This window comes from Parasteatoda tepidariorum, chromosome 6, assembly GCF_982258835.1.
Source record: "Parasteatoda tepidariorum strain Cologne lab strain chromosome 6, Ptep-v5.0, whole genome shotgun sequence".
Taxonomy (NCBI): domain Eukaryota; kingdom Metazoa; phylum Arthropoda; class Arachnida; order Araneae; family Theridiidae; genus Parasteatoda; species Parasteatoda tepidariorum.
Window position 1 is genome coordinate 42,535,748 of NC_141760.1, and position 14,303 is coordinate 42,550,050.

The 14,303-nt window shown below is 31.4% G+C and overlaps 1 protein-coding gene across 4 annotated transcripts in view; it reads left to right on the plus strand.

Moving 5' to 3' along the window:
• Positions 1-14,303, plus strand: part of LOC107455051 (uncharacterized) — a 78,405-nt gene that overhangs the window by 39,662 nt on the left and 24,440 nt on the right. For all 4 annotated transcript variants that reach the window (XM_087165741.1, XM_043045453.2, XM_087165740.1 and 1 more), the window contains exons 2-6: positions 4,137-4,723; positions 7,283-8,032; positions 8,633-8,702; positions 10,206-10,327; positions 11,988-12,083. In XM_087165741.1, coding sequence (XP_087021867.1) covers positions 4,137-4,723; positions 7,283-8,032; positions 8,633-8,702; positions 10,206-10,327; positions 11,988-12,083 — 1,625 coding nt within the window. The remainder of the gene's footprint in view (positions 1-4,136; positions 4,724-7,282; positions 8,033-8,632; positions 8,703-10,205; positions 10,328-11,987; positions 12,084-14,303) is intronic.

Consider the following 14,303-nt stretch of genomic DNA (forward strand, 5'->3'; position numbering starts at 1 on the left):
TTTGGGGGGGGGGGTATGGTAAGAAGCTAGGACAGTTTCAGACATGCATAGTAGGGGAAAAACATTGTTACAAATATTGTTTATTCTGTTGCTTGCAAACGTTAAACTAGTATTTAAAAAATATTACATAATAATTATTTTTCAATTAATATTACATAATAATTATTTTTCAATTAATATTACATAATAGTTAAAATCAATTTGTAAACAAAGTTTACAAGGACATGCGACGGGGATTTGAAGAAAATTTTTCGATTACATTTGTAGGACAAACCGGAATATCCCGAAATATGCTTAATAAAGTTAGCCCTGTTAGCCTTTCTTTTTTAGTAGCATTTCTTGTTGCTTTTTTTACGCGTTTAACAGTAGAAAAAAGTTCTTTTTGCAGTTGCTGTGGTAATTCGCAACGTAGCCAATATTGATAACAAGCAATAAATGTTTGGGAAAAAGATACTGTTACATTCTTCCATTGCTGTAAGTGCCGTATCTGGTTTGCTAAGGCAGGGCTCGAAAAAACTCAGAAATTTTACCCGTCCCCGAGGACGGTTTGTCCAACAATATACCCGTCCTCCTTTGAAACTAACCCGTCGCTTCTAAATAAATAAAAATATAATTTCCTCTCATTAATTACAAACATTTATATAAATTGCACCATGAGTTAGTAGTTACTAGGATTACATTATACAGTAATAAAAGAGATACTAGGTTACTGATAGTAACCTAGTATTTCTTTTATGAAATAATTTCTTTCTTTTATGAAATAATTTAAATGACAAAGGTCAAGTTATCTGGAATGTTAATTTATAAGAGGGTACTGCGTTTCTTAAATGAATCAAATGTGACGTTTGCCAGTTCCACAATCAAGCCAATGATTTACAGAGGTTTCTGCACAGAAATCTGAAAGGGGTTTTCCATTTAGGTAGATGTTTATAATTGCGTTTATAACGCAACTTGTTTAAAACCAGTACGTAATGTGTTTTTTTTCTAAGTTCATTGCTGAGAAGCCCCTTTCAAGCGCTGCAGTACTCCCAAACAGCGAAAACATCCATTCCACCATACGCAGTATGTTGCTGTATTCTAGTGAAGGTGGTGTACTGGGAAAAGGTTTGATTCGACAGTTTTTGTTTTTCTTTTTACTGTGAGGCTCAAAGAAAGACTAAACAGTTTGAATCCCAGAACATAGACCTAACAGTCCCCCCCCCCCCCTGACTACGGGCCTGCTTCTAGTGGATCTTTTGCAATGCCAAACGCCTAGAAATCTTCAAGGAAAATTTTGAAACTCAGCACTATTTACAATAAAGGGTTTTATAACTTTTGCAAATTTAATCCCACTCACTTTAAAATTGAACAATCTACATATTATTGGTCTATTTCTCGTTGTATGTAGATAATTTGTTAAGTATGATAACAGCTTTTTATTTGTTAAATGACAAATCTTTACTTTTAAGTTATTTTTTGTTACTTTCACCATTTTACTAAAAAAACTTTACAAAAACTTCTATGTGTAAGTAAAGATACACCAATAATGTTGTGTATAGAATGTGTATAGAATGATAAATTGTAAAGTAAATTCAATATGCTATTCATAATAATTTTTTGTTCAATATGCCGACATTTTCTTTAAAAAAATAACTTATGTACAAAAATTTTTGCATGCAATAATAACTTACTTTTTTGTTGTTTGATAGTCGATAGATTGAAGTACATTTGATGATATTTTTCATTCCGAATACTGTTCTTTGCAAGCAATTATTTTACAAAAACTACATCTATATTAAAATAGGGAGTGGACAAAAGTATGAAAACACTTCTATTCTACCTTATTTTTTCCTATTTCTCAAGATATACTTAGAGAATCATTTTATGACGAGTTTAGGTTATAAAATTTCTCGCACATATGAATGACGTTTAAGGTTTGAAAGACCAACAATAAACTACGAACAGAATAAATTGTTCTTGAATACCCTATCCCAAAAAAATTCAGGAATAGGCGTGTAACTTATAACAATTAGTTTAATTATTATATGCAATAATTGCAGGAAATTTCGTAAACCTAGCTTGAATATTCATGGACAAATGGACATTTTTCTGAAAAACTAATCTTTTTGCCTAACGTTTTTTTTTTCTTCTTTACTATAACTTCAGAAATTTTCAATAAAATTAAATAAAATTATTAACAAAAATATCATTTCAAAATTGAAAAAAAAAATTCATTTAAAATTGCTCAACATATGAGCATTTGAAGTAATCCTTTCATATTGCGCATGCGCGGGAAAAGATTTAAAAAAAAATTGCCTTCATAATTTGAATATGCTGAGAATTTAAAGAGTTTCTAGCAATTTTCCAAGTAGTTTTTGAAAATCTTGAAAAAAAGTTTTGAATGGTTCACAAAATATATGTTGTACTATTTGCTAAGATTTATTAAAAATGACATCGTCATTACATAGAACCATTCCCTATTAAAGTATGTTTTATTTTACTCCCTTTCTTTCCAAACACTATCGCATTTTGTCGCCCGAGCTATCATTTTTCATAAAATTATAGGGGATAGGTAGGGTTATTACCACTTTTATTAAATTTTGTTATATGATAAAAATGAAATCAGCAGCAGACCTTATTCAGAGCAATGTTCCAAAACTTATATAAACAAATTTCGAAAAATTGCTTAAATTTTCAAGATATTCAAATTGAACTTTTTTCATTAATTACCTAATACGATTCACTACATTATGAAAAAAACGTGTTTCAGTTTTCTATGCATGGGCAGTATAAAAAAACTAGTTTAAATGCTCATAATTTGCAAATGGATACAAACTAAAAATTAATAGCATAAAAAATTGAACATGTCAATTTTCTGGCATGTCCATAAGAATTTTTAGAAATAGATATCGTCAAAATGATTGATTGATGACAATGATAGATATCTACAATGATGAATCTCTTTAATTTTATCACAGTTAGCGTCCTTCATATTCATTCATTTATCATTTAAAAATTTATAATCTGGTTAAAGAATCAACCTGCTTGTGTAATATAGTGGACTAGAAAAATAAAACGAATCAGTTTTTGTTATTGTTGTTTCACAATTAATGGACACGAAATTGAGTACACGCTCAAGATTAAAGACGACTAAATACACTTAAAAAAACTTTTTAAGAAAATTAATTTAAAAGATATTTTTGTATTTAAAAATATTTATTTTACGATTAGAAAAATAGAATTACCTACTTGTAACATGGGGATACACGCGATTCTGGATCACTATAGCACCAATTAAAAAAAACTGTATTCTTTAATGCTGTTCTATTACATTCATAAAGTGCTGACACGTGAACAAATTGTACTGGTACTTTGAAACTTAGTAGTTTACTTGTTTCTTTTTTACTTCAAACTTTTCTATGTCTACTTTTGATAATATGTGTTTAAATTGACCACCTGATCCGCGTAGTATTGTTTACATAGTGAGTGTGAAGATATCAGATTAACACTTTAAAGATACCATCAATTACAGTTAAGTATGTGAGTAAACTATCTCTAACTGAGATTGAAATAAATTACTAGAACAATGAAGAGGACTATTACCAAACTATTTTTATTCAAGAAATGCAAAATTTTCTTTAATTTAATAGTATAAAAAATTATACTCCATTAATTAATATAAACGAAAACATGTTTAACAGAAACATAGTAGTTGCTGAAGTCGATCAAATGTATTCTGATTTTGTATTATTAACATTTCACATTTAATCCTTTCATAGCATAACTTTATTCATATTGAACATATATTTTATAGCATAACAATATTTGTTCCGAAACCATTTTAATGTATGAGTTCAAACAGTACATCTGCATTAACTCCATATTTTAATATTGTTTTACGTAATAATAAGGTTGATTGCGGTTGTTAAAAATAGACATCGATCGTTCCGTTTCATACTGCGAAACCCCGAAGGCTACAGAACATTTTAAAGATAATTTGTTCACCAAATTGATATGCCGCTTTATGACAGTTTTTTAAACGATGCATGAACAAACCTACTGGAAACAATTACTTTATTTAATAAGTATATTATATTTGTTGTAATGAGGCATATCCATGAATATGCTCATTAATGTGCAAGTTTTTCTATCAACAGCTATGGCGGAAGAGGAGGAGGTGGCAGAGGAGGTGGTGGTCGAGGCAGTTCGTCTAGAGGCAGTTCATCAAGAGGTAGCTCATCTAGGGGTAACACAAATCGAGGTACAACTTTAGACAGAAGTCGAGACAGAGGTTCTAAAAGTGATAGCAATCGTAATCCACAGGCTCCTGCTCCTAAACCAGAACCTCCTAAACCAAAAGCGTCTGTCAGACCTTATGTACCCTCTCCTGCACCAGCACCTAAACCTTCAGCTCCAGAAGTGCGGCAGCCAGCTCAAAATCCAAACTTTAAAGAGACTCCCAGTCAACCAGCAAATAATCCAAATTTTAAAGAACAGAGTGCAAACCAGCAAGCCAATAATCCCAACTATAGAGGACAAAATACTCCTGGGAATCAGCAACCTCCACCATATGCTCCAAGAGAAAATCCTCCAGGATATTCGCCTGTCGGTCAACAACCACCACATTCACCAGGTGTTGCACCACCTCCTTATTCAGCAGGTGGTCATCAACCAGCACAAGCTCCTGGTGGTGTTGCGCCGCCACCATACAGTGCTCAAGGTCCTTCGTATAATCCGAACATGGGTAAATTTTCCTTTTGTTTATTTATATTGTTTAAAAAAAATTAATCCTTATGGAATACTTAAATCATTTTCGACAAATCGAGGTGTATTTTCCTACTAAATAAAAATCCTACTAATAAATTTTCCTACTAAATACTAAATTTCTAAAAACTGAAATTTTAAAATTTTATATTTAGTAAGCCTAAAAATTAGATAATGAATAACTCTGACGCAAATAAAAACATCATCCAGATTTTATTTATGTACAAAATCAGACAACGAAAAGTCTTAGAAAATATAATATTGACCGTTAAAGAATGGAAATGCATTATTGATCGATAGATGGTTAGAAATATAAGTGCCACGTTATGTGATGAAACCTTAAAAGTTATGAAAATCGTGCTTCTTTATTTAAAAACTGACAAAGAAATAGAAATTTGAGGGGTATCAATACTGATCTATGGTGATTTAAATCATGTATACTGATCAGGATTTTAATTCTTTGAGAAAATACTTTACAAATAGCCTACGAAGTAAAAGTTATCAGAGAACACGATTTGTATCTCATATTGCTGAACAATGTAAAAAATTAGCTGTTATTCGTTGGTAGAGTTTTTTTTCTTCCAATTACGCAAACATCAAAAAATAAAAAATTCTGACTAGTATTGTGAAAAAATAATGATAATTGTATTTACAAAATTATCCCTTTACGTTATTTTTCAACAATTGTCAGGAATTGCCTTTTTTGTTTTGTAATGTAATTACCGAAACGTGTTTATTATTATAAGCTATTTGATTTAAATCGAGTAGAAAAGAACACCAGTTTCCATTTTAAATTGCAGCTTGTTGTCGTTTTCAGTTTACATTTGTGTTTGTGAAAAATCTTCAAACGAATCCCATTTGTGCAGGTTAGCTAACTATATGAAGTTTTGTGTTTTCACTTTTGATTCAAATTACTTCGAAAAACAATTTTATTTTGATGAAGTTTCTTGTAAATTAAGCTATAATGCTATGTAAACAGAATGTAGGGGAGAATTGGGTATGACCGGGTAGTAAGGAGAAACTGGGTCCCTTGATTCTGGCGAAATTAGTTCTGTTTTTTTTAGCGAGCAGACTCTAAATTGCATTCTACCAGATAAGAAGAAAAATAGCTGCCATATTGGCGGGTTGTTGTTGAATTCATGGTTTTTGTGTAGATAAATTTTTTTTACTGTGTCAACTCTCCAATGTTCTTTTTTTAAACTATCGAAATTCATTGGTCATTGCAGTTATACTCGCAAAAAAGTCCTTTAGCCCATCTTATTATACGTATACTAAATATTCAAATGCTAACAAACAATAAGGATTTAGTCCAGTAGTAGCATGGTTCTGTTTCGTTTTGATAACCTCTGATCTCGGGGTAAGACCGGGTACGGTCAGTTAGGACCAGATGCTGAAACTAAAACTAAACTCAGTGGCACGGGAGAGCGAAGCGCTACCACTCAGCCACCGGGAGTCTAGGACCAGATGCTACCCTCATTATATTAAAGTGATTTAGAATATCAGGAGAACGAAAAGAAAAAAGATGATTTAAAAAAATCTGTTATCAAGGAAGAGAAAGTTGTTTTACCTTAACTTTAAAAAAAAGGAAAACCTCAAAACAAAAGGGCCAAAAAAAGAACCAATATGATAAAACAGTTCTATCAAACAAACTTTAATCCTCGATTAATTTTTTTTCCGATGAAGACGATAAAACAAATCAGATATCGTTTGCTTATATTGTAATAATATATTTTCCAAGTAAAGAAGAAGAAAAGAGAAAGGTGGGTTCAATATGGAAAGAGTTTTTCTAGGCCCGAGAAAGCTGCGGCGAAGCGGTAGAAGATACTTCATATGTGAATTTAGTACATAATATTCTTAAACTGTCATTCGAAATTAAAAAGTATTTGCTACTTTTTAATTGAAATTCTTAATTTTCGATAAAGTTTTGCGTATGAACCCGGTTTTACCCTACCAGTTGGTGTAAGTTCAGGTGATTTAGCTTTTATAAGAAAAAAAAATTATTTATAAAAAAAATTATTTATAAAAAAAATTATTTATGAGAAAAATTATTTATAAAAAAGGTAGTGAAGCTATGCCTACAGAATTATGTTCAGAACTAGTCAATGAATATATTGGTTAAATCTGACTGTTTCTGAGTCGAACTCTTTATTTGCAACAACCTTTCGAATCTTAGCTAGCTGGTCTTACCTCTCTTTCTCGAACTATACATTACAAATCGAAGCAGTTTTGAAACAATTTTATGACTAAGAATTTACTAATGAATTTATTTTGGCAATTACCCAATTAAATTTGAAGGGATGCATTATAAAGTTATAACAAAACGCAATGCGTTTGAGGTAAAATATTACATTGAAAAAAATTCAGTTGTAATGCTAATAACTGCACAAACTCACTTTCTTAACCCTTGCCTACATGATTTAATCTTCTCCAACAGCTCTAACAGCTTCCATATATGCTCGTTCAAACTAATTTGACTTTAAAAACTTTTTTTTAATTAGATGCTTCATAGTATAAGCTTATGTCTCTTTTTATATTCTAGGAGTTCCCAACGCTAATTACCCGAGACAACCAGGGTCACAAGGTATACCAAATGCAAACTACCCTAGGCAGCCGGGGTTACCGTCCGCACCTGGAGGACCAAATTATCCATCTCAAGGTGGTATACCTGGAGCCAATTACCCTAGACAACCAGGAGGTATACCTGGAGCTAATTATCCTGGACAACCAGGAGGTATACCTGGAGCCAATTATCCAAGACAACCGGGAGGTATACCTGGAGCCAACTACCCAAGACAGCCTCCAGTTGCTCCAAATACTCTGGGAGGACGTGTTTGGCAACCCCAATCAGGGGTGCCAGCTCCAGCTTATATGAACTATGGAGGATTGCCAACAGGTTCTAACATGTACCAAAAGCCTCTAAAGAAGCAAGGATTTCTGGGCTCTCTTATGTCAATGGGCCCATCTCACAAAATGGGAAAAACACCAAAATATTATGGATCCTATCCGAGTCCTTATGGCGGAGGAGGAGGTTTTGGCGGTGGAGGTTACGGAAGAGGAGGTTTCGGAAAACATGGTGGTGGGTTTTCAGGGAGGTCTGCAGCTATGTATACAATATTGCCTTTCATGGCAGCAACTACTCTGCTTAGTGCTAGTAGTATGTTTAGGCCTAGATTTGGTTTTATGCCAATGTTTTTACCCAGTCCTTTTCATCATCATCATTATGGCTATGGCTCTGGATATGATGGATATCATAATCATCATTATTACGATGTTTATAATGATGAATATGGTAAGTACAATCCAATATTTTAAAGAATTTTTTAATAACTCATTTATGTAGTCCAAAATTTAGGATGAAAATAAATTTACATCATTATAATTCTTTCTTGCTATACATAAATATAACAAGGCAAGATCACTCCCAGCTAATGAGAACAGTTATTTCCTTTATCCTGCCATGACTTTGTCAAGCAGTGTTTAAAAATTAGGACTGTTTTCTTTTTAATTATTATTATTATTTAGTAAAAACAAGTATAAAGTATACATATTATTGAAAAGTAGCTAATTGAATATACATTTATGTAAAGCAATTTATGTGTATAAAAATTTTTTTAATGTGAGTGTGATGAAGTTAGCATTCTCACAGCTTTTAATCCAGATAGTGCGATAATGATGCAGTAAAAAAATTTTAGAAATTGCTGCCGGTATGGGAAGGAGATACAACTTAGTAAGTAGTTATAACTCATTTAAAACGATATCAGCAAGGGTTACATTTTATTGCTGATTTATCTGCATTGTAAGATATAACTTTAGTGTAAAATATAATTTTTAGGGTTATTGACATTTCAAATTTCGTGTTTTATTAAGATCTTTCACATTACTGTTTCAGCTGGAAAATGCAACCGTCCACTCACACCCAAGTACTCCAATATCTCATGCAACTCCACAAATAGAGAGATGTAAGTTTGTTTGTTTTTTCTATTCGGATATTGAATTTCTCTTTGCGTAAAGTATTGCTCAAATTAGTTCAGACATAGTGATTTTTTTAGTTTAGTCTAACTATGTGGCCAAAAAACTAACCGTGACAGAGGTTCAAACTTGCGGGTGTCGATGTTAAAAGCATACGTTGCACGCCATATACGTTGTAAAAGCACGCCATATACGTTGAGCTATCCAAGGTCACAATAAAACATATTTATTAATTAAATAACTAAACTAAATATGTTCAAATGTTTTCATCCGAAGCCTTTTAGTTTACTGATAAAATTTTATGATATGAATGGTAATTTGATAACGTTGAAAAAAAATTGCAAAAAACTAAAATATCGTAACGCGTTCGGAAATATGGTTTTTAAAATAGCATATATAGCTTTTATTTTTATAAATGTAGTTTGTCTGCTATTTTTAATGGAACTTAACTTAGATATAATAAAACAAAATCAAGGAATTCACAACTTTTTCCATTTTTTGTTGGAATAATAAACTTTTCATTATTTTAATGCTTGTCATGTGCTTATATAATTATTAACTGAAATTATAAACTACTATTTTTAAAATTGATTTTTCACGCATGAACAAGCTGTATTAAACCTCCCTAATTCAGTGTGGTTCGATGAACGAGAGCCTAAAGAGGTTTTTAAGCCTGTTGAATAATAATTAAATAAAATATCTTTTTTTAGTGTGTTTTAACTGAATGTGTGGAATGTTGATCAACGAGAATAAGAAAAAAGAGGCTTTAAAACATATGCAGCAAAAATTAAGTAGCTAAAAAAATTATTGCATTCAATTATTGTGTTGTAAGAAATATCAAAAACTTACTGATAAAAAATAACATATCTGATCTGAAATTGTTAAGTGAATGTAATTTGTATTAATAACTGATCCCTCAGAAGACAAATCTATAGCTTATTAAAATTCTTGATTTATACGATATATCAAACCTTTCGAAAAAACTATCTAGACAGAAAGGATATTATTCGTGATTTCTCTTTGAATTCATTTACAAATGTCTTATAGACAAAAATAGTACTTATACTGTAATCAGGTGATCAATGGCTAAATGTTTAAGAAATATGCAAAACAAAAGAAGGATGATCAAACCTCTATGATTGAGCTTTCCATGCTTCCCTTTATGTTTGTTTACAAAGCATGTCATACATGTTGAATTGTATGACTCATTTTGCACAATTTAGGTGCTATGTTATGCTTATCTAAAATAATAATAATAAGATGCTGAAAAATTTCCTTCTTTTTTAGAATTTAAGTTATATAGTTACTTCTAGAATTAAATTAATTTTTTGGTTTCAATCAATTTTAAAAAAAAGAAACTGCTATGTACATCAAAAAATTTGTTTTTGCATTGAAGAAACGAACTATCTTTGTTAGTTTTGCAACATTTTTTAAAATGAATGAATTAATTTACTTATTGGAATTTCAATTTTTATTTATTTATTTATTTTTAGAAAATGTGAAGCGAATTGCCAAGAAGGATATCGCTTTCCAGAGAACACAACATCCAAGGGGAACATATGCTGGCACGTGACTGGAGTTTGGAGACCAACAAAGAACTTCCCTGATTGCCAACGTAAGTATGAAAGCAGCAAAAATGAATATTATGTTGTTAATCAACTTTGAACGGATCATGATCATTTAATGCACCTAAATTCTTTATTAAAATGATGTTTAAATGATTTCTCAATTTACCCTGATATGGCAAAAGTTACACATTTTCTCAGACGAAAAGAAGTCAGCTGCTTAGTAAATGCGAAGAAAATTTTTCCTTCTTTATTGTTCTTAAAATCGCCTTGGATCAACTTTGTAAAAGCTGTTTAATAATTTTGACCTTTTTACTTATCAATTAATTATCGACTTAAATGCGAGTACTGGTGATATTAGTGCTGCTAAAGTAGATTAATGATATGAAAACATCTGATTTGAACAGTTGATGTGAATGAAATTATTGAAATCAACTGATTATAATTATTGGTACGAATAAGTGTGAAAATTATGGTACTTATAAGTTTCGAGGGCCGTGAAAACCTAACTATTATTAATGATGGTGATTAATTAATAGTAGTAATAGTTACAACTGGCATTTCGGTAATGGGGAGTGTATATTGCGGTAATAACTACTTTCTATACTAATATCGGTTCTGTAATAATAGGTATTTTATAGCATTAAAATGGATAAGAACTAAAATGATCCTCTAAATAAAGGTGAAAATGATATATTGAATAAATGTTATGATTATTCACTGATTCAATGCTGAGTTCAAAAGGGACTTTGATCTTCATGCTGTTAATTCGATTTATTACGCTTATTATATTAATGATTAAATTGATTATATTTTTATATACATTTCAGCTCTACTTGGAAATTACATTTGGAAAAAAAAATATTCGTAGAATTTCAGAATTTTCACAATTCTAAAGCCACCACATTTTTAAGTACTTTATTCCATAAGTAAATCGCGAAATACTTTATAAGAGAATCATAGCAACATAGCTGGCAAAAATACTTAGTATTCCAAAGGTTGAAGCAAAATTATACACGAATTCACGAACAATGTGAATCAGTATATGAAGCATAAAAAATAGGTTATTCTAAAAATTTTATATACATTATTGCAAATTTTGGAAGCAAAACAGAGACGGAATTAAAGTATTTCACTTTTGACAGGTCTGTTAATCATTATAACTAAATATCTGTATATCAATATAACATTAAAACTAAAGCATAACCAATTTTTGTTAGGAAACCTGGCGTATCAAAAGCAGAAGACAAAAAATATTGATCAGTTATTTGCTAAAAGTTTAATTTTAACTTCTGTCCAGCTTCTTAACCTAAATCCTGCTTTTTTTTTTAATAACATACGTATTACGCACGCGTAAATATTGCACTAATGTTATTCAAAAGCAAGACTCGTTCTTGTCTGTCTTTTCACCTCTTCTCATACTTTCAATAATCTGCTAATGGGTTTAATACTTTTATATAGTACAACTAAGACTTAAATTTAAATAACTAAAATGTGGAGCGATCAATTCGATTCATGATTTTTATTGAGTTCGCTGAACAAGACAAGCAATAATCTTATTTTTATTAGTTTTGCAGTCGTTTATTTAACTAAAATAACTTTAACTAAAATCATTTATAAATTGGTTTGTTATTTTTTAAGCATTGTTTAACTTAAATTAGCTAACTAAATAGTAAAAATTATGTTAATTATTTTTGTCTTCATTTCTAGCTGTTTGCAATCAGACATGTTTGAATGGAGGAAGCTGCACCGGTCCAGATGTATGCGGATGCCCACCTGAATACAGAGGACCCCTATGTGAACATCGTAAGGACTATTTCATTCTACAATATTTTAGTCATAAGAACGTTTAATATAGCACATACAATGTTAAAAAAACTTAACGTTCAGTATAAACTTTGGCCTAATTTTAATCGGATTTTTAAGCAATTAAGATGCAATCTCCATAGTTTAAAGAGGTCTTCTAAGATATTAGCGCAGAGAATAATTTTTGTTACGAAATCCAACATAAAAGCGCATTTTCCTAGAACAAGGATTTTTTTCTCTCCAAAGAATTTGTATTTTTTTTTTCAAGGATCAGGGTTTGTCCTGAAAAAGTGTATAACTTATTTTACAGTGAAATGAATGTACATCGAATTATGCGCGTACCGATTGGAATTGGTGGTGGTGGCAGGGTGACTTACGTGGTGCTGAAGACTCAGTTTTAACAGGTGCGGTAGATTTGTGCAATATTTAGAAACTTTTCCCATCTTTTGGCGTACTGCAATAAGAAACTTTTCCCTTGATAAAGATAATTTTTGTTGCTTCACGGTAATAAGTCTAGTGGTAAGTCTAAGTCATTTCTTAATGGCTATGATGAAGACTGCTCTGAAAGGCCATAGACAACTACCAGTAACGAAAATGAGACGCATGTGACTCAACTTTTTAACTCAGTCGATTGTGTTCAAGAGTTGTTGGGTATTACTTTAATGAAACATTGGTTAAGAATTTCAAAAATTGCTATTCTCGAGACTGTGGCGTACAATTTGTAGATCAGAAAAGAGTTTAAAGAAAAGTCTTGCCATTCCACCTTCCTCATAAACCGCTTCCAGGCAGATTCAATGGTGCCAACGATTTACCAGTCGCTCTATAGACCTGCCATTTCTTCTTGTTCCCGTGATTGAAAACTCCCATGAAAAAAACATAATTACGAGAGACTGAAAGCGCTTCCACTAAAACTCTGAAGCATAGATTCTCAACCTTTTTAACGTTGCCGCCCGCTTAAGGAGCAAAAAATATTTCAACGCCTTCGAGAAAATCCAATTATTTAGACATGGGGACGGAAGGAGGTGAGCTGAATTATAAGAGGCAATATTTTTAATCAATTTTTTTACGCTTCAAATTTGTTTGTTTTTTTTTTAAAAAAAAAACATAATGTGTACATTAGCTCTATAATTTCCTCACGGCAGGTAATCACAGTTAATTTGTTATGATCAAAATAAATATGTTTAATGAAAAAAAAAATGCAACAAAGAAACCTATGCTTAAGAAGAAGAATTTATTCCGAATTAGATAATTAAAAAAACACTTAAAATAATTTTTTAACTCTAAAAAGTAGTATCAATGAAACATTCAAGTAACTATGTTAGTGGGATGATTATACTTAATGGTTCAGAACCAATTTCTTAATGCTCGGATCAATACTTTTAGTGAGATGAAGACGCAAATTCCCTCGCTGCACAATTTCGAGTCGATTTCTCCTTTTTGAGACAAGATCCATAACTGCACTGAATCCCCGTTCGATAAGTTAAGAGGAAGAGAAGGCAATTTAAAAAAAATTTTACGATTGTGTACAGTTCAGGATAGAGACGACTGATGTTACCTTTAAGCAAACATTCTGTGAGACGATCATCATTTCAAAGTTTCATTTATTAGAAGTTCGACCAATTCCTCGTAAATCTGAACCTCTGTTGTTTCAATATTCACAAAAAGGTTCATAGCCCATAAACCCATTGAGGGACTTCCAGGGAACAAAACATCTTTAAAACGGTCAGAAATGTTCATGTGCAAAGAGTCAATGTGTTGACAATATTCTTGTGCATCATCAGACTGAATTTCGCCTACTTGGCTGAACTCATTCCAACCAAAATTCTGCTTCCACGAAATGAGTTTATTCAGAAAGGCAGAAATAATTGATTTTGTAGGGATCAAATTTAGCTCGTTGCCTTGAAGTTGTAAATTAACGCCATTACATTTTACAGATAAATCAGCCTAAGTATTTCCTAAATTCTAGCAATCTGTCTCTCAGAGCTACGTCCCTGTTTTCGAGGAACTCAAGCACAGAGCCAAAAAGATATCAATACCTATTGAGACAGAAGCTTTTGGAAAGCCAGCGAATCTCGGTGTATAGTAACAAGCGATTGAATTATTCTTCATTGTTTTTCTTACACAGATGTCTGAATAATCAATCATAGATAGCATTACTGTAAATTTTGTTCACAGCAGATATGGCACATTGCAATGATTAATGCAAACTGTCGTTGAGAT